Below are 18,522 nucleotides of genomic sequence, written 5' to 3' on the forward strand. Positions count from 1 at the left end.
AGCTGGTGAGCCTTGGGAAGCTCAGGAAGGAAAGAACATGTGCCATCTCGAAGCCAACAGATGGCAGCCCTGGGAAACAGGATGTTCAAACACAGGATGCTGGCCCTAGACAGCTGGGGTGCACATCAAAGGACGATTTCAGTGAGCCCCGACTCTTGCATCTGCCCATACATGGAAGCTGCTCAATCCCTTAACTTGGGATATCTGGCTTTTCTTTCCTTCTGACTTCTGATTATCTGCCCTTTGTGGAAAAACTTCTGGCTCCCTCCCTTCTTCCTTGGAGCAGTTTCTCGGAGCTCTGAGGTGCTCTCTCAGGCTGCAGTCCTCATTTTACCCAAATAAAGCTTAACTTCCAACTCTCATGTCACATACATTTTTTTCAACAACCTCCTCTAGGGATGTGTTAGACTCAGTGAGTGCACTCTACGTGAATAAACTTTCTTAATTCTCTCTGTTTCCCCTCCCAAGGTCGAGATGAGGTGACAGAGGCGCTTAAGTAGCTATGGCCCCACAGCTAATACCTAAGAGTGCTGCAGTTTGAACTCCTGGCCAGCTGAGTCCAGAGTTCTCCACAAAGTGGGCATCTGGGGCTTCCCAGGTGGCTCAGTGGTAAAGAATCTGCCTGCCGTGGCAGGGGACATGGGTTCAATCCCTAATCAGGGGACTAAGATCCCACATGTCGCATGGTGGGGCCAAAAAAAAAAAAAATGTTGCCTTCTGTTTACTGTTCTAGGGATCACTGCTCAGCCCACCTTCATTTGTCCTTTTTCTTTAAACCAAATCTTCTGGTCACTCCTCTCATCCCCTCAGAATTTTATCCCTTCCACAATTGTTGCTTATGGCTTTAACTGGTTTTCCAGATCACTTGTCAGAGTGAATGTCTTGGCTGGAAAACTGGGCCCCTCACCAGATTTCTTTCTCTCTGTCTCTAGCATCTTATGATAATAATAATTGCCATAATAATATAATAACTACCATGTACATGGATCTTGTTCTTTCATTCTCATAACAACACTATGAAGTTTCTTTGAGAAGACACACACCCACTTTGTAGATGAAGAAATTAGATTTGAAGAGTTAAGTAGGTGTGTTGGTAAGTGATGAGGCTCTTTTCACACCCACATGCTGATTTTGCATAGTAGGTAAGCAGAGGGTTGATTAAGTGGTTTGGGTAGATGATGGTCTATAAGTGTTAGTCACTCAGTCATGCCCGACTCTTCGAGACCCCATGGACTGCAGGGCACCAGGCTCCTGTGTCCATGAGATTTTCCAGGCAAGGATACTGGAGTGGGTTGCCATCTCCTTCTACAGGTTGTCTATAGGGATACATAAATGGATGAAAGGATAGATGGATGGATATATAGGGAAATGGCTTTATGGTTGAATGACTAAATGGATGCTTGGTTAGCAACAAGGATGAATGGACGGATGGGTGGATGAATGGATGGATGGGTAGATGAATGGATGGATGGGTGGATGGGTAGATGGATGGAGGAGTGGAAGGATGGATCAGCGGATATAGAGATGAGTGACCAGAGAATTTGTAGAGTGAGAAAGGTAATGAATGCAGGAAGTGTATAATTCTGCATCAAAGAGCAACTTCAATTGGATTGTAATATGAACTTGCACCTCTTGCTAGTTCCATTGGTTTTTTTAAAAAATTTTTATTGAATGTAGATAGTGTTATGCCCAAGTTGAGAAATCTCCCAATGACCACCAGGGAGCCAATATCCGATGCAAAAGCAAGAGAGTTTTTATTACCAAGCTCGAGCTGGGGCTCCCACCGTTACTGACGCAGTGGCTAAGGAGACGAGCCCCGAACTCTGGGTTACATTGCTTATATAGGGTATTCTTGTGCGAAAAATTCGAAAAACGGGAGTTTCTGGATTGGGAGACGTCTAATCGGTTACCTTTTGTGGAAGGGTTAGGTGTTGGGTTCTGATTGGTTTTCATTTCCACGGTAAATCATTACTTCCAAGGTAAATCACAAATGTAACTCTTTACTTCCAAGGTAAATCACAAATTCTTGAACTTAAAGTCAAGAGGTTTAACCTAAGGGCTGATTGGCTCGTGCACAGTGGGGCAAGTGTAGGCAATATCCAAAGTCTAAGTCTGTTTGCCCGGTATCTTTACAAAATGGAGTTCTTTTACAAGATGGAATAGCTTAGGCTCTTCAATAGTTGATTTACAATATGGTGTTAATTTCTGCAGTACAGCAAAGTGATTCACTTAATGAAAGTGAAAGTCATTCAGCTGTGTCTGACTCTTTGCGACCCCATGGACTATACAGTCCATGGAATTCTCCAGGTCAGAATACTAGAGTGGGTAGCCTTTCCCTTCTCTAGGGGATCTTCCGAACCCAGGGATCAAACCCAGGTCTCCTGCATTGCAGGCAGATTCTTTACCAGCTGAGCCACATGGGAAGCCCAAGAATACTGGAGTGGGTAGCCTATCCCTTCTCCAGTGGATCTTCCCGACTGGGGAATCAAACCAGGGTCTCCTGCACTGCAGGCGGACTCTTTACCAACTGAGCTATCAGGGAAGCCAGGGTGATTCACTTACACACACTTATACACATATACATTCTTTTTCATGTTTTTTTCCATTATGGCTTATCACAGTGTATTGAATATGATTCCCTGTGCTCTAGAGTAGGACCTTGTTGTTTATCCATCCTACATATAATAGTTTGCCTCTAAATTTTTATTTATTTTTTAAAATTAATCTTTATTGGAGTATAGTTGCTTTACAATGTTGTTAGTTTCTACTGCATAGCAAAGAGAATTAGCTACACACACACACACACACACACACACACACACACACACACACACATATATCCCTGGGCTTCCCTGGTAGCTCAGAGGGAAAAGAATCTGCCTGCAACGGCGGAGACCTGGGTTCAATCTCTGGAGAAGGGCATGGCAGCTCATTCCAGTATTCTTTTCTGGAGAAGCCCATGGGCAGAGGAGCCTGGCCAGCTACAGTCCATGGGGTCACAAAGAGTCAGACATGACTGAACAAGACTGAGCACTTTCACTTTCACACAAACATATATACCAAGTTCCATTGTTGACAAGGAGACATCCTGTTTAACCCTCTTGGTTATTTCCCTTGCCCTGAGTCAGAGAAGTGGGCCTGAAAATGTCCTCCAGCTGCTTGAGAAGGCATTGTTTGTCCCCTAAGAAGTCAGGGAACATGGGAACCACCACTGGCTTGGTGAAGTCCTAAAGATGCTGCATTCACATCCAAGAAAGTGCTGGTAGAGAAGCCCCAAAGCTGTAAGTCATCATGGCCAGGATTTGGGAGAATACAGTAAGGCTATGCTGAACGAGTACAGGGTTTGATCCTGTCATTGTTTTCTTTATTAACATGTGATGTTACTCATCAACGATTTTAGCATTAATTTCTGTTATTTTATAATATTGTATTAAAATATTATGTATCTTGATGACTGAGTTTTCTGACATTCCCTTAAAATTTGTGGGCTTCCCTGCTTGTTCAGTGGAAAAGAATCTGCCTGCCAATGCAAGAGATGCAGGTTCAATCCTTGGGTCGGGAAGATCCCCTGGAGGAGGAAATGGCTACCCACTCCAGTATTCTTGCCTGGAGAATCCCATGGACAGAGGAGCCTGGTAGGCTACAGTCCATGGGATTCTAAGAATCAGACAAGAGTTAATGACTGAGCACGCACATCCTAAATTTTGCATCTGGGGTGTATGTCTCACTTCTTTCACCCTTCTCCTGGCCCTGTGAGGGAGCATGTTTCTGGACTTTTCTGTAAGCCACTCCTGTGTGGTGGACACTTATCCTTGTTCAGTTGGCTTCACTCCTGCCCCTGGAGTGCAGTGGAGCTGGACACTGCAAGTAGAATAGGGATATATCAAAGAAAGCACTTGGGGGCTGGAGCCCAGAGCATGTCAAATTGTCACGATCTGCACTCCTTTATTTTCCGTTAAGACTTTCTTTGATATATCCCTATTCTGCTTGCAGTGTCCAGCTCCACTGCACTCCTCACACCAGTCCATAGCTGAGCTTCTTGTCCTGCCTCAGCCTAACCTCCAACCCCTTCCTCTCGCCTGTGCATGAACTTCCTCTTCCCCAACTCCTGAATTCATCATCTGTATCCACAATGTGATGCGTTAGCCTGTACGACTTTGGAGGGTGCCCTGCAGAACTGGTTGATTTTCAGCCAGTTTGCACCCTCTTGGCCGTTAGTCTTGGTGGTCAGTACTCATGCCATAACTCATGGCAGTTAAATATTTTGAAAATCAGGTTTCCTGTGTCTTGTCCTCCTCGTGAAATGGAGGTTTAAAACACCCAGGAGTTCTTGCTCAGAAACAGAGCCAGACGCACTGCAGGCTGGACAGAGGTGGCAGCAACAGTAGTCATTGTTATTTATTCTGAGTCAGATGATAAAACGCTGGTGGTATTAATGGTGGTGTTTGAGGGGCTTCGGGTCCTGGCTGAGAGAGGCTTGGAGGTTCTATGCTCCTCTCCTGATGAGGCTTTCAGCGGCCGTGAGAGACGTTGTTCTTCAGTCTCTCAGTCGTGTCTGACTCCCTGTGACCCCATGGACTGTGCACGCCAGGCTTCCCAGTCCTTCACTATCTCCCGGAGTTTGCTCAAACTCATATCCATTGAGTCGGTAATGCCATCCAACCATTTGATCCTCTGTCGCCCCCTTCTCTTCCTGCCTTTAATCTTTCTCAGTATTGGGTCTTTTCCAATGAATCGGCTCTTTGAATCAGAAGGCCAAAGTAATCGAGCTTCAGCTTCAGCATCAGTCCTTCCAATGACTATTCAGGATTGATTTCCTTTAGGATTGTTGTGTCAGGCCCCTGGGGAATAACAAGAATGGGTGTAGGGAGTTTATGGGTGGGCATGAAGCTTGGAGGTGCCACTGGGAGGCTCTAGATGTGGAACAGGAGGAGCCGGTTTGCCTGGATTCTGTCCTGTGTGAGCAGGATTTACTTCCCCTCCCAGCAAAGAGAAGTGGACCCTGACTGTTCCTGGGCTGGGAGTCACTTGATCTGAGTTTGGGCAATAATTGCACAGTAAACATACGTTACGGCATATGTGTGATAAGTGCTGATAATGGGCTGATGGACTGAAAATAGAATCAGGCTGGGCCACTTCACCATCAGGCCCTGCATGACCCCCGGCCAGCTGCTCAGGGACGCCGGCAGGCCCCCCACCTGCCCCCTGCCCTCTCCCTGGACATCTCACCAGAACTGTTCAGCCATCACTCAGGCTGTCCCTCATCAGAGACACTCAGGACCCTCTCTTCTCTCAGCCAGAAAACTTGGGGTTTCTAGTTCTTCAAGGCCCAGTTTGGGACACTTGAGAGAAGTGAGAAGCTCTCTCTGACCAGCCCCATTCCCTGTTTTATTTCTTACTGTTTTTTTTTTTTTTCAAATGAAGTGAAATCTATGTAGTATCTATAATTCATCATTTTAAAGCATACAATTCAGAGTTCTCCCATTAACTGATATAACTTCTGATACAATAACTGATATAATTTCACATCAGGGGTACTTTTTAGTGAGCACTGAACTTGGGCAAATTCTGGGAGATGGTGAAGGGCAGGGGGGCCTGGTGTGCTGCAGTCCATGGAGTTGCAGAGTCGGACACGACTGAGAAACTACAGTCAGTGCTTGCTCTGTCTCTTTTTGAGGCACATTTCGCATAACATGAATTGATTGTTTTATTTATTTTTATTTTTTGGTTGCACTGCACAGCATGTGGGATCTTAGTTCTATGAACAGGGATCAAACCCATGCTCCATGCAGTAGAAGCATGGAGTCTTAATCACTGGATAGCCAGGGAAGTGCCATGAATTAACCATTTTAAAGTATAGAATTCAACGGCATTTAGTGCCCTCACAACACTGTGCAAGCACTACCTCTCTCTAGTTTAAGAACTTTTAAAAACCCTCTGTCAAAGAACAGCCCATGTCCTTTAAGTAACCACACTCCTTCCCTCCATCCCCAACCCCTTGGCAACCATTAATCACTTCCTGTCTTTATGAATTTGCCTGTTCTGAACTTAATATGAAACAAATCATGCACTTTGTGATCATTTGTGTCTGGATTCTATAATGTAACACAATGTTTTCAAGGTTCATCCAACGTATGGAATGCACCAGCATTTTGCTCCTTTTAAAAGTTGAATAATATTCCATGGTATGTGTACCATGTTTTGTTTATCCATTTAGTTGTTGATGGGTATTTGGGTTGTTTTTACCTTTTGCCTATTTTGAATAATGCTGCTGTAAACATTCACTTACAAATTTCTGAGTGAACATACATTTTTATTTCTCTTGGGTATACACTAGGAGTGAAATGAGTGGATTATATTGTAATTCTATGTTTTACTTTTTGAGGAAATGCCAGACTATTTTCCACAGTGACTGAGTGGCTGCACCGTTTCACATCCCACCAACAATGTGAGAAGATTCCTATTTCTCTTTCGGAGAATTGTTATTTTCCGTTTTGTCTTTGTTTCGTCTTTTATCGTCACCATCTTCGTGGGTGTGAAATAGTATCTCACTGTGGTTTGGATCTGCATCTCTTGAATGGCCAATGTGGGCTTCCCTTGTGGCTCAGCTGGTAAAGAATCCACCTGCAATGTGGGAGACCTAGGTTTGATCCCTGGGTTGGGAATATCCCCTGGAGAAGGGAAAGGCTACCCGATCCAGTATTCTGGCCTGGTGAATTCCATGGACTATATAGTCCATGGGGTTGCAAAGAGTCGGACACAACTGAGCGACTTTCACTCACTCACTCACTCAATGACCAATGTATATCTTTCCTCTTCTCCTTTGCCTTTTGCATTGCTTCTTTTCTCAGCTATTTGTAAGGCCTCCTCAGACAACCATTTTGCCTTTTTGCATATCTTTTTCTTGGGGACGCTCTTGATAACTGCCTTCTGTACAATGTCATGAACTTCCATCCATAGTTCTTCAAGTACTCTGTGTATCAGATCTAATCCCGTGAATCTATCTGTCACTTCCACTGTATAATCATAAGGGATTTGATTTAGGTCATACCTGAATGGTCTAGTGGTTTTCCTACTTTTTTCAATTTAAGTCTGAATTTGGCAATAAGGAGTTCATAATCTGAGCCACAGTCAGCTCCCAGTCTTGTTTTTGCTGCCTGTATAGAGCTTCTCCATCTTTGGCTGCAAAGAATATAATCCATCTGATGTCGGTATTGACCATCTGGTGATGTCCATGTGTAGAGTCTTCTCATGTATTGTTGGAAGAGGGTGTTTGCTATGACCAGTGCATTCTCTTGGCAAAACTCTGTTAGCCTTTGCCCTACTTCAATTTGTACTCTAAGGCCAAATTTGCTTGATACTTCAGGTATCTCTTGACTTCCTACTTTTACATTTCAGTCCCCTATAGTGAAAAGGACATATTTTTTGGTTGTTAGTTCTAGAAGGTCTTGTAGGTCTTCATAAAACTGTTCAACTTCAGCTTCTTCAGCATTACGGGTCAGGGCATAGACTTGGATTACTGTGATATTGAATGGTTTGCCTTGGAAACAAACAGAGACCATTCTGTTGTTTTTGAGATTGCATCCATATACTCATTTGAATGCAGACTTTCGAAGAATAGCAAGGAGAGATAAGAAGGCCTTCCTAAGTGATCAATGCAAAGGAACAGAGGAAAATAATAGAATGGGAAAGACTAGAGATCTCTTCAAGAAAATTAGAGATACCAAGGGAACATTTCATGGAAAGATGGGCACAATAAAGGACAGAAATGGTATGGACCTAACAGAAGCAGAAGATATTAAGAAGAGGTGGCAAGAATACACAGAAGAACTGTACAAAGAAAGATCTTCATGACCCAGATAACCACGATGGTGTGATCACTCACCTAGAGCCAGACATCCTGGAATGTGAAGTCAAGTGGGCCTTAGAAAGCATCACTACAAACAAAGCTAGTGGAGGTGATGGAATTCCAGTTGAGTTATTTCAAATCCTAAAAGATGATTTGTTAAAGTGCTGCACTCAATATGCCTGTAAATTTGGAAAACTCAGCAGTGGCCACAGGACTGGAACAGGTCAGTTTTCATTCCAATCCCAAAGAAGGGCAATGCCAAAGAATGCTCAAACTACTGCACAATTGCACTCATTTTACATGCTAGCAAAGTAATGCTCAAAATCCTCCAAGCCACGTTTCAACAGTACATGAACCATGAACTTCCAGATGTTTAAGCTGGATTTAGAAAAGGCAGAGGAACCAGAGATCAAATTGCCAACACCTGCTGGATCATCAAAAAAGCAAGAGAGTTCCAGAAAAACATCTACTTCTGCTTTATTGACTACCCCTTCTGCTCTATTGGGGGCTTCCCTAGTGGTTCAGAGGTCAAAGCATCTGCCTGCAATGTGGGAGACCTGGGTTCGATCCCTGGGTCGGGAAGATCCCCTGGAGAAGGAAATGGCAACCCACTCCAGTATTCTTGCCTGGAGAATCCCATGGACGGAGGAGCCTGGTGGGCTACAGTCCATGGGGTCGCAAAGAGTTGGACACGACTGAGCGACTTCACTTTCACTTCACTTTCTGCTTTATTGACTCTGACTGTGTGGATCACAGCAAACTGTGGAAAATTCTTAAGAGATGGGAATAACAGACCACCTGACCTGCATCCTGAGAAATCTGTATTCAGGTCAAGAAGCAACAGTTAGAACTGAACATGGAACAACAGATTGGTTCTAAATTGGAAAAGGAGTGCATCAAGGCTGTATATTGTCACCCTGCTTATTTAACTTATATGCAGAGTACGTCATGAGAAATGCTGAAGCACAAGCTGGAATCAAGATTGCTGGGAGAAATATCAATAAACTCATACATGCACATGACACCACCCTTACGGCAGAAAGTGAAGAACTAAAGAGCCTCTTGATGAAAGTGAAAGAGGAGAGTGAAAAAGTTGGCTTAAAACTCAGCATTCAGAAAACCAAGATCATTGCATCCAGTCCCATCACTTCATGGCAAATAGATGGGGAAACAATGGAAACAGTGAGAGACTTTATTTTTGGGGGGCTCCAAAATCACTGCAGATGGTGATTGCAGCCATGAAATTAAAAGATTCTTGCTCCTTGGAAGAAAAGCTATGACCAACCTAGACAGCATATTAAAAAGCAGAGACATTACTTTGCCAACAAAGGTCCATCTAGTCAAAGCTATGGTTTTTCCAGTGGTCATGTATGGATGTGAGAGTTGGACTATAAAGAAAGTTGAGTGCCGAAGAATTGATGCTTTTGAACTGTGGTGTTGGAGGAGACTCTTGAGAGTCCCTTGGACTGCAAGGAGATCCAGCCAGTCCATCCTAAAGGAAATCAGTCCTGAGTAGAGTATTCATTGGAAGGACAGATGCTGAAGCTCCAATACTTTGGCCACCTGATGCGAACTGACTCAATAGAAAAGACTCTACGCTGGGAAAGATTGAAGGCAGGAGAAGGGGATGACACAGGATGAGATGGTTGGATGGCATCACCTACTTGATGGACATGAATTTGAGTTAACTCCAGGAGTTGATGATGGACAGGGAAGCCTGGCATACTGCAGTCCATGGGGTCTCATAAAGTTGGACACGACTGAGCAACGGAACTGAACTGAACTGAAAGACCAATGTTGTTTAACATCTTTTCATGTGCCTATAGGCCATTTGCATATCTTCTTTGAAGAAATGGCTATGCAAGTTCTTCGTCCATTCAAAACAAAAAACAAAACCCCCCACCTATTTATTTATCTATTTGGTTGGCCCAGGTCTTAGTTACAGCATGAGGGATCTAGTGTCCTGACCAGGGATTAAACCTGGGCCGCCTGCATTAGGAGTCTTAGCCACTGTACGCCAGGGAAGTCCCATCTTTGACCATTTTAAAAATTGGTTTGTTTTTTGCTTTTGAGTTGTTAGAGTTCTTTATATATTCTGGATACTAAACTCTTATCCAATATATGATTTGCAGAAAGATTCTCTTTCATTCTGTAGGTGATCTTTTCACTTTCTTGAGAATGTTCTTCGATGTGCAACAGTTTTTAATTTTGATGAGCTTTACTTTATTTTTCCTTTCACTCCCTTTTCCTGGCAGTCCCACTCTCAATCAGACCTGACAAGAGCATCTCTCATGGGCTAGGTGTGGTACTGAGAGCCACATGAGACACAGGCTGAGTCAGACCACTCAGACCATGTGAAATATCACAGGAGGGAAGTGACACAGGTCCTTGACATGAGGCAGAGATCAACCTGAGATGGGTACAGATGAAGTACCGATTGGAGAAAATCGGTAAAGGCTTCCGAGAAGGACAGTTAAAGAAAAGTGGAAGTGACTGACATAAAAATAAAAAAATTGACAGCAGTCAGTAGCTTGGTCTAACTGGCATAGAGAGCGGTGCAATTGGAGTAGTGTACTACTTCTGGGGCTGAAATGATGTGTGCTTGGTCAAATACAGTGCTTCTAAAATGGTCACGTGCTCCCATATCACTTGGAGAGCTTGTTCAGATTCAAGTTCAAGAAGTCTGAGGTGGGGCGATCCTGCTTTTCTATCAGATTCCCAGGCAATGCTAGTGTTGCTCGTTCGGGGTTCACAGTCTGAAGAGTGAAGATGTGGTTCATTCATTCAACAAACATTCTGTGCAGAATGTCATGACATGCCAGGCTTGGTGCTGAGCAGAACTGGGTGAATGAGCCATGTTTTTGCCTTTGTGCAATTTAACATTTGATAAATGATTTTCTAAAGCAAACATGAAGATTCTGTTAATTTATAATTTATTTAAGTGTTATTGCTATAATTGAAAATGTTACAGAGACTTTTAAATTCAGTCTTGCGTAGAAAGAAATGTATTAAGGAAAATATGTGAATAAATATTCCCACGAAATACATCTGAATGGTTAAAAAATACTGGAAGAGAGCTATCAGATAGTAAATGTCTTTTTTAAAATAGTAAAAATTTCAACAACAACAAAATGCTAGTAAGCACCATTCTGCTTTCTGTCTCTATGAATCTGACTGCTCTAGGGACCTCATACATGTGGAATTGTACAATGTTGGCCTTTTTGTGATTGGTGTATTTCACTTAGCATAATGTCTTCAAGCTTTATCCAAGTGGTGGAGTTGGGGTCACTGGGAGGAGGGCAAGAGGGATTCCATCTTGAAGACTTAAGGCAGGATGTGAACTGAGCCTGAACCCTGTTGCTGCTGCTGCTGGTAAGTTGCTTCAGTCGTGTCTGACTCTGTGTGACCCCAGAGATGGCAGCCCACCAGGCTCCCCCGTCCCTGGGATTTTCCAGGCAAGAACACTGGAGTGGGTTGCCATTTCCTTCTCCAATGCATGAAAGTGAAAAGTGAAAGTGAAGTCACTCAGTTGTGTCCGACTCCTAGCGACCCCATGGACTGCAGCTTACCAGGCTCCTCCGTCCATGGAATTTTCCAGGCAAGAGTACTGGAGTGGGGTGCCATTGCCTTCTCCATGAACCCTGTTAACCATCGTTAGAGAAAAACCAGGAAACCCCCTTCTCACAGGTGGCAAACAACGACTGGAAGTAAGGGTCAGGTTGTCTCAGATTAACGATAACATCTGCACCTGCATGTTGTAATTGTTAATTCTTCCAGGCCTGCATGTTTTAAAACTAATTACTAATGTGTAAGCAGTCATGTAGCAGAGGGTATAAAACTGAGTCCCCCGAAATCATCATAGGCCTTGTTGGGAACCGATTCCCCTTGGACTCGCTGGTGTAATAAACTGTTCTCCATTGTCTTGAATGTCCTCTGAGGTGTGTTTTGTGACTTCAGATTCTACAACAGTAGTTTGTGTCCTTTTATTCATTTTTATTTTTGGGAGGGCACACGGTGCGGCATATGGGATCTTAGTTCCCCAACCAGGGATTGAACTAACTGAGCCCCCTGCATTGCAAGCTCAGAGTCTTAACCACTGGACCAGCAAGGAAGTCCTAGAATTTCTTTCCTTTTAAAGGTTGAATCCCATTCTGTTGTTTACCACTGGTTGTTTATTCATCTGTTGATGGACACTTGGATTGATTATACCTTTCAGTTATTGTGAATAAGTTACTATGAAAATGAGTGTACAATTATGTCTTTGAGACCTTGTTTTCAATTCTTTTGGGAAAATACTTGCAAGTGGGATTGCTGGTGTTACTGCTATTTTTAAATGAATTAATAAATAATTATTTTAAAACTTTCCTGAAGTTTTTCAAATAAAATAACCAGTAATACAATTATACCTACTGATGTAACCCACGAGGGTCCTTGATAGTTTTAGCGAGTATAGAGGGGTCCCTTAGATAAAAAAATTGGGGACTGCTCGTCCAAGGTGGTGGCAGAGGAGACGAAGAGCTGTGGCCAGTGTGGAGAAGTAGTTAGGGGGTAACAGTGCCCGGATCAGGTGACCCTTTAAAGTGAGAGTCAGGGTGACCTCTCGGTTTCTAGCTCGTACCACAGGGAGGAGTGTTAAGGAGACCCAGGGGCAGTGGGGGAGTTGATGAGGTCAGGTTGGTCCAGTAGAGTGAGGGGGCCGTAGGGCACCAGGTGGCGGCAGTTTCTATGCAGTTTATTTGGCTGCACTGTCTTTGTTGCTGCGAGCGGCGGCTATTCTCCAGCGGTGATGCACGGGCTTCTCTTTGCAGTGGCTTCTCCTGTTGCAGAGCACAGGCTCTAGGGAGAGCACGGGCTTCAGGAGTTGCAGCTACCAGTCTCTACAGCACAGGTAGTTGTGGCGCACGAGCTTAGTTGCCCCATGGCATGTGGGGTTTTCCCAGATCAGGGACCGAACCCACATCTCCTGCATTGGCAGGCAAATTCTTCACCACTGAGCCACAGGGGAAGCCCTCTAGGTATCTTGTTTTGAGGAGCCTGGAGGAGATGTGAGCTGCAGTTAGGAACATGAGGGTTATTTGCTTTGTGTTTCTTCTCTTTAGCCAGGTCACCAGCTCTAGGAGGTCAAGATCAGGGCAGTCTTATAGTTACTGAGGTATGCATGCCCAGAGGCTAGATATAAATTCTTAGGGGGTGGTGGGTGCACCTGGGTGGTATGGCCATACTCCTGAGACAACTACAACCCACCTCTCCAGACACTCCTTCCCCAGCAGCTGATGCAGGGGGTGCAGGTTCCATCCCTGGTCAGGGAACTTAGATCCTCACCTCACAAAGGACCCCAAGCAAGGACCTCCAGCTGGACTCAGACAACCCATAGAATTGTGCAAAATTGTTTTCAGCCATTAAGTTTTGGAGCTATTTGTTCCTGATACAATAGAAAACTGCAACAGTCCCCCTCATCAGACTATGTTGTTGTTGTTCAGTAGCTTAGTTGTGTTTGACTCTTTGCAACCCCATGGATTGTAGCACACCAGGCTCCTCTTGTCTTCCACTCTTCCCCAGGGTTTGCTCGAATTCATGCTCTTTGACATCAGACTATGAGTTCCCCCAGAAAGCAGGGGTGGGTGCCCTGAACACTCCAGACCTCTGGTCTGAGTGCAGAGCCTGAGAAGGACCAAGTGTTCATCAAAACACTCCTTGAATGAATAAATGAAACCCATCAAAATTCCACTGTTCACCCTGAGATAGAATAGATTTATTAGCAAGAGGTAATCAGGAAACATATATTTTTACAAAAATGGAAATTGTTTTCCAAACAAGCTGTAAGTTGAAATATTATAGGACTTGAAATAGAATTCTCATACCACTAGGTATTGCTTACAGCAAAAGTTGTCTGTTTGTCGGAGTGGAGCATGCCTGCCACTTCAGAGTTGACCTGTGTTTTCTATACTGTACAATGTAAAAAATAGATGGTAGTATTCACAGAATAAGCACTACAGTACTATATTCCTGCTAGAAGGCATTTAGACAGGACTACAGTATATGCAATAAAAACACTTGGTTATTGAGTTTCTAAATCTACAGTGTGGTACTATTTTTCACAAGGCATACAGACTGGGAGCATCTCAACGTAAGCTTTGTAGTGACCATTAGGCGGCTCAGAGGAAAAGTGACATTTTTCATGTGTTCTCGACTTGCAGTGGATGCTGGCCGCCTTTGGAAAAGTCGACACGACTTGGTGTTGTGATTCTGTTTTCCTCGGGAAGTTCTGGGGCCTTGTCCAGGGTTAGGGAGACCTATGGTCATGCCCCCTGGTGCTATTTCCAGAGCCGGGAGCGGCATGGCACCGAGGCGGCGGCCTCGAGGGCTGTCGCGGGGCGTGGTTCTCAGCGGACAGGACCCTCTTCCCTCCGGGTCACTGGGAGGTGCGGAGTTTGGAGACCTGCGATTTGGGCTGGAAAAGCTGCTCTGGAAATCGGCGTCACCATCAGCAGGAAGATTTGTCGATGACCAGACTCTGGGGTATGGTTCCCCCTCCCGCCTCCCCCCACCCCCCACCCCCCACCCAGTTATCACAACTACATGGAACATGCCGGAGGATGTTGCCTGGCCAACTCAGCCCAGGGGCCTGGGCTGGGGACGGACAGAAGCAGGACAGGTGCCTAAGAGTCGTGTACGCGCGGGGTCTGTTTTCCCTTCAGAGAAGAGTAAGGGGCCGGGAAGGACAGACTGAGAGGATGGTTGTTGAAAAGAACCAGGCACTGCAGGAGACGAGGGGTGGGGTGGGCAGACCAAGTATTAAACGGTGCAGAAATTCATATTCTGGTTCTATGGGAATCTAAGAACAAGAACGGATTTGTATTCTTGGAGAAGCACATACTAAAGAAGAAAACCCAGAGAAACCAAACGACTATGTACAGTATCATATAGCACGTGTCCATGGGAGCGGCTGGATCTGGGCTGGGTACCGGATTCAGGTGGGGAGTTTTGGTTCTATTCGGAGAGAAGACTCGTAGAGGCTTTCTTCATCCATTACAAAAGACTGGTCCAATAAATACTGGGTTACCTGAGAAAAGGCAAAGAGAAGGAATGCAAGGCGATGCAATCTCCACAATACACTAGGTGGTCACTGAGTGTCTCCCAGGAATCAGGCAGCATCACGGGGAGAGGGGCATCAGGCTTGCACATGAGGCAGAGGTGCATTAAAAACAACGTGTCTCTTTTTTAATGTTTATGATTTTGCTTCTTTATTATTATTATGTTTTGGCTGCACCGCAAGGCATGTGGGATCTTAATTCTTCAACCAGGATTGAACCCGTGTTCCCTGCATTGGAAGGCGGACTCTTAACCACTGGACCACCATTGAAGTCCCTGTTGTGTCTTAATACTATTTTTTAGTATTGTCTTATTTTTTTGTCTTCATAGTAATAGAAAATCACATATGGTCAAAATTACTCTTGACCACCATCCCTATGTGTTAGAAGACATATTTTAGGCTCATATAAAAAGATCGTCTATATCTATGGGACTTGACTGGTGGTCCAGTGGCTAAGACTTCACATCCCCAGTGCAAGGGGCCGGGGTTCCATCCCTGTTGGGGAACTAGATCCCTACATGCTGCAACAAAGAGTCCAGGTGCTGCTGCCAAAGACCCGTCATGGTGCAACGAAGACCTGGTGCAGCCAAATAAACAGATATTTCAAAACATAATCATCTCTATCTATGGGCCTCCCTGGTGGCTCAGCTGGTAAAGAATCCGCCTGCAATATGGGGGACCTGGGAAGATCCCCTGGAGAAGGGAACGGCTATCCACTCCAGTATTCTGGCCTGGAGAATTCCATGGACTTATGCGCTCTCAAAGAGTTGGACATGAAGGAGCAGCTTTCACATTCACATCTGTATCTATGTATCTAAAGTGTCAATTGTAGCACCTAGGCTGTGCATGTAGGGGTGTTCACAGTTCCTTCGTGCGTGTGTGCTCAGTTGCTTCAGTTGTGTCTGACTCTTTGTGACTGTAGTCCACCAGGCTCCTCTGTCCATGGGATTCTGTAGGCAAGAATACTGGAATGGGTTACCATTTCCTACTCCAGAGACAGTTCTTTCAGTGTTTCCATATGTTGGAAAAATGTTCTTAAACATCAGGATTGTGTAGCATGAGAGAGAATCCCCCAGGAGCCGACCGTGGAAGCTGAGGCTGTGTAAGAAAGGAGGCTCCCTATTCTTCCCCTCATGAGGCTCACTCCAGGACAAAATCTCAGAGTGGAAAATCAGGAACAGTCACCACATGGATTAAACTATTCTCCTTCCTCCACGTGCCCCACTTCACCCAGCTCCCGAGTGCTTTGCTGGACTCCTGTGTGTTAAATGTACGATGAGAAATCAAAGCCCACATCTCACAGTCAGACCCCCACCCTTCATAAAGAATCTCTCCAAGGCTCAGTGGTGGCTCAGATGGTAAAGAATCTGTCTGCAACATGGGAGATCTGGGTTCCATCCCTGGGTCAGAAAGATCCCCTAGAGAAGAGAATGGCAACCCACTCCAGTATTCCTGCCTGGAGAATTCCATGGACAGAGTAGCCTGGCAGGCTACAGTCCATGTGGTCACAAAGAGTCAGACAGGACTGAGCAACTAAACACTTTCACGTTTCCAAGGTTCAGTGACTTGTCAGTTGTTTGGACCTGAAGGTTCATGTTTTTCCACAGACACTTAGATCAGGAGGAAGAAAACAATTACATTTCTTAATATGTGATCGGAAACCTTCTGATAGCTGCTGGAGAAAAATCAGGTCCTGTGAGCTTCTTTGCTAGTTGACCCTCTGCTACTGTGAGAGACAGATCTGGCTGTCTAGGATGCTGACCATTAGTCACCGATGAAAAGGTTACTGTGTCTGAATAATGGCTCTCAATCAGCACCTCCACGAAGATGACCTCAGATTTCACGTCTAGACGAACTCTGATAAAGACGCGGCAATCTTACAGCTATGGGAAGTAGACCAGACTTTTATTTTTTTCTGTCTTTTAAAAAATTATTTTTATTTCTTAGCCATGCCATGTAGCATGTGGGATCTTAGTAGCCCAACCAGGGATTGAACCCATGCCTCCTGAAGTAGAAGGGCAGAGTCTTAACCACTGGACCACCAGGGAAGTCCCAGGTCCAGACTTTTATAGGGGAAGCCTGGTGGGCTGCCGTCTATGGGGTCGCACAGAGTCAGACACGACTGAAGTGACTTAGCAGCAGCAGCAGTAGCTTCATACGAACAGTTCTTTGTAGAGCACAAAATCTCAACCCTCCAAACATTCTGGAAATCAGCAGACTGGTCAGTTTTCTCCATCATGAGCATTTGTTTCCCTAAGAGTGTTGCTTCTGTTGAGACTGGCAGCAAACGCCACCACTGCAAAGCTGTTAACAGAAGGAGCCTGAAGGGCATGCTTAGCATCCTTAAGTCTCTTCAGTTGTGTCCCACTCTTTGCGACCCATGGATTGTAGCCCGTCAGGCTCTTCTTTCTGTCCATGGGATTTCCCAGGCAAGAATACTGGAGTGGGCTGTCATTTCCTTCTCCAAGTCTAAAGGGCAGTAACATTTATTTGTGTTGCACCTTGGAGCTCAAGGGCAAGTTTAAGAAGGGGGCAAAGGCCTAATACAGTGCCTGGTGCCTGGTACCTCGTATGTGCTCAATAAGCACTTGCCAAATGAAAGAATGAGTGAATGACAAGGAAAAAGCGGCACACTTGATCAAGGTTTCTCTTCTCCCTGCGGTGATCAGCTAAAGACAGAGTGAGTTCATGGAACCTGGCAGGAGACAGGGCAAGCCTATCATAAAGGAGTGCATGCATGTTCAGTCGTGTCCGACTCTTTGTGACCTCATGGACTGCAGCCCACCAGACTCCTCTGTCCATGGGATTTCCCAGGCAAGAAAACTGGATTGGGTTCCTCCTCCAGGGGATCTTCCCAACCCAGGGACTGAACCCAAATCTCTTACGTCTCCTGCATTGGCCGGCAGATTCTTTACCACTGAGCCATGTGGGAAGCCTCAAAGAAATATGTGCGTGTGTATGGTCTGCTAACAGAGTAAAAAAAAAAAAGTTTTGCTGTGCTTGCAAACACACACAAAGAATGAGTGATGCAATTGGCATTGGGAGGGGAACTTACTTGGAGGCTGGGGGAATTTCTGCTGGGTGCCCTTTCTAGTTGTGAATTTTGAAACTTGTGAGCATATCGAAAAGATGTGATAAACACAGCCTCTTTTGCCTCAGAGGAGACCAAGCATGATTCTAAGTCATCCTGTGGCAGGTAAAGATCAGACGGGAGCTATGGGATGACCACAAGCTCTGTCTGAAGGAGGGGGAACTCGTGGTGGGTCAGGGGACAGGACACAGGGAGGAGGGCTTCCCGGAAGAGTGGGGCCCAGGGAATTCAAGGCAGAAAATGTTTGGGTTTGGAGGGGAGGGGAAGAGGCAGGAAGAGGTGGGGGGGCCGCCACAGCACTCGTGAGAAATCAGAAGTGACTGCAAATGCTACCAGCTCACCTTTGCTTGGTGCTCGATCTTGTAGGCAGTTTGTTGAAACTGGCGGATCTCTCGGATGATATGGGATATCTGAGGGAAGGAAGGAGAGTTTTAAATATTTATTTTAACCTATATTTATTACTTATTTGGCTGAGACATGTCTTAGTTG

At 45.1% G+C, this 18,522-nt stretch overlaps 1 protein-coding gene across 1 annotated transcript in view; it reads right to left on the reverse strand.

The window, feature by feature from the left end:
- Positions 1-13,579: 13,579 nt before the first annotated feature.
- RASGRF1 (Ras protein specific guanine nucleotide releasing factor 1) overlaps positions 13,580-18,522 on the reverse strand; it is a 102,436-nt gene continuing 97,493 nt past the window's right edge. Inside the window, exons 26-27 of the mRNA XM_069558688.1 lie at positions 18,375-18,443; positions 13,580-14,912 (exon numbers count right to left, since the gene is read on the reverse strand). Of these exons, the coding sequence (XP_069414789.1) occupies positions 14,820-14,912; positions 18,375-18,443 (162 nt within the window). The 3' untranslated portion in view covers positions 13,580-14,819. The remainder of the gene's footprint in view (positions 14,913-18,374; positions 18,444-18,522) is intronic.

Source organism: Ovis canadensis, chromosome 18 (assembly GCF_042477335.2).
Source record: "Ovis canadensis isolate MfBH-ARS-UI-01 breed Bighorn chromosome 18, ARS-UI_OviCan_v2, whole genome shotgun sequence".
NCBI classification, from domain to species: domain Eukaryota; kingdom Metazoa; phylum Chordata; class Mammalia; order Artiodactyla; family Bovidae; genus Ovis; species Ovis canadensis.